The sequence below is a fragment of the Haplochromis burtoni genome, unplaced genomic scaffold (assembly GCF_018398535.1).
Source record: "Haplochromis burtoni strain Fernald_Lab_line unplaced genomic scaffold, NCSU_Asbu1 Contig_1841, whole genome shotgun sequence".
Classification (NCBI taxonomy): Eukaryota; Metazoa; Chordata; class Actinopteri; order Cichliformes; family Cichlidae; genus Haplochromis; species Haplochromis burtoni.
In genome coordinates this window covers 10703-11722 of record NW_024584202.1, presented here as the reverse complement: position 1 = coordinate 11722, position 1020 = coordinate 10703, and the positions used below count along the sequence as shown (strand labels likewise).

At 44.2% G+C, this 1020-nt stretch overlaps 1 protein-coding gene across 1 annotated transcript in view; it reads left to right on the top strand.

Moving 5' to 3' along the window:
- The window catches only part of LOC102291135 (myotubularin-related protein 2), a gene marked incomplete in the record, with an annotated part of 13467 nt that overhangs the window by 9544 nt on the left and 2903 nt on the right, over positions 1–1020 (top strand). The window contains 3 exon segments of the mRNA XM_042217344.1: positions 82–267; positions 366–524; positions 606–653. Coding sequence (XP_042073278.1) covers positions 82–267; positions 366–524; positions 606–653 — 393 coding nt within the window.

Here is a 1020-nt window from a genome sequence, read left to right as displayed (position 1 = left end):
TACATCACTTATTAACACGGAAATCTCTCTTTTTCTTTTGGACTCCTCCGCCCTGGCCTCCGCTGCCTCCATCACATGCAGGGAAAGGATGGAGGGTATGAAAGCGAGAGTTTCTACCCCAATGTAGAGCTAAACTTCCTGGAAATCCCAAACATTCATGTGATGAGGGAGTCTCTCAGGAAGATGAAGGATGTCGTTTATCCTACCATAGACGAAGCTCACTGGCACTCCTTTATCGACCAGACGCACTGGCTGGAGTACATACGGGTAAACTACACAAACGCACGCCAGCCACATAAAAGAAGGAACAAGCTGTTTCCTTATGCAAAGAATAGATCTTAAGCACACGGCCCTGCTGTGTTTAGCTGTTATTAGCAGGAGCAGCAAAGGTAGCTGATAAGCTGGAGTCTGGGAAGACGTCGGTGGTGGTTCACTGCAGCGACGGCTGGGACAGGACAGCCCAGCTTACCTCTCTGGCCATGCTGATGCTGGACAGTTACTATCGCACACTGAGAGGCTTCCAGGTTACACACACCAAGTACACACTCCAGACCTCATCTTTGCATGTAGTAACGTACTAAACATATATATGCTTGTGTTTGCAGGTTTTAGTGGAGAAGGAGTGGATTAGTTTTGGACACAAGTTTGCTGCTGTAAGAGTCTGCTACATATAATATTTGTTGCTTTGCTTTATATCACTATTTTTTACATAACAACAAAACAATCTGGCATCAACATGCAGTCATTTACACAGTTACCTGGAATGAAGTACATTCACGAGCCTTTGCTTTTCATGTACACGCTCCAGTGTCGCTGCATATGTAAACAAGTTAGAGGTGCAGTGATGCAGTGATGCATTTGCTTCACATGCAGAGATTCCGAGTCCAGGAGGAGAAATACTTACGAGAAGATCTGTCATAAAAATCTGCACCATATTAAATATGCATGCCTTGTTATTAAGGAAGCAGCCAGAAGAAGCTTTTAGTTGTATATGAGAAAGCAAATGATACGACTCAACAT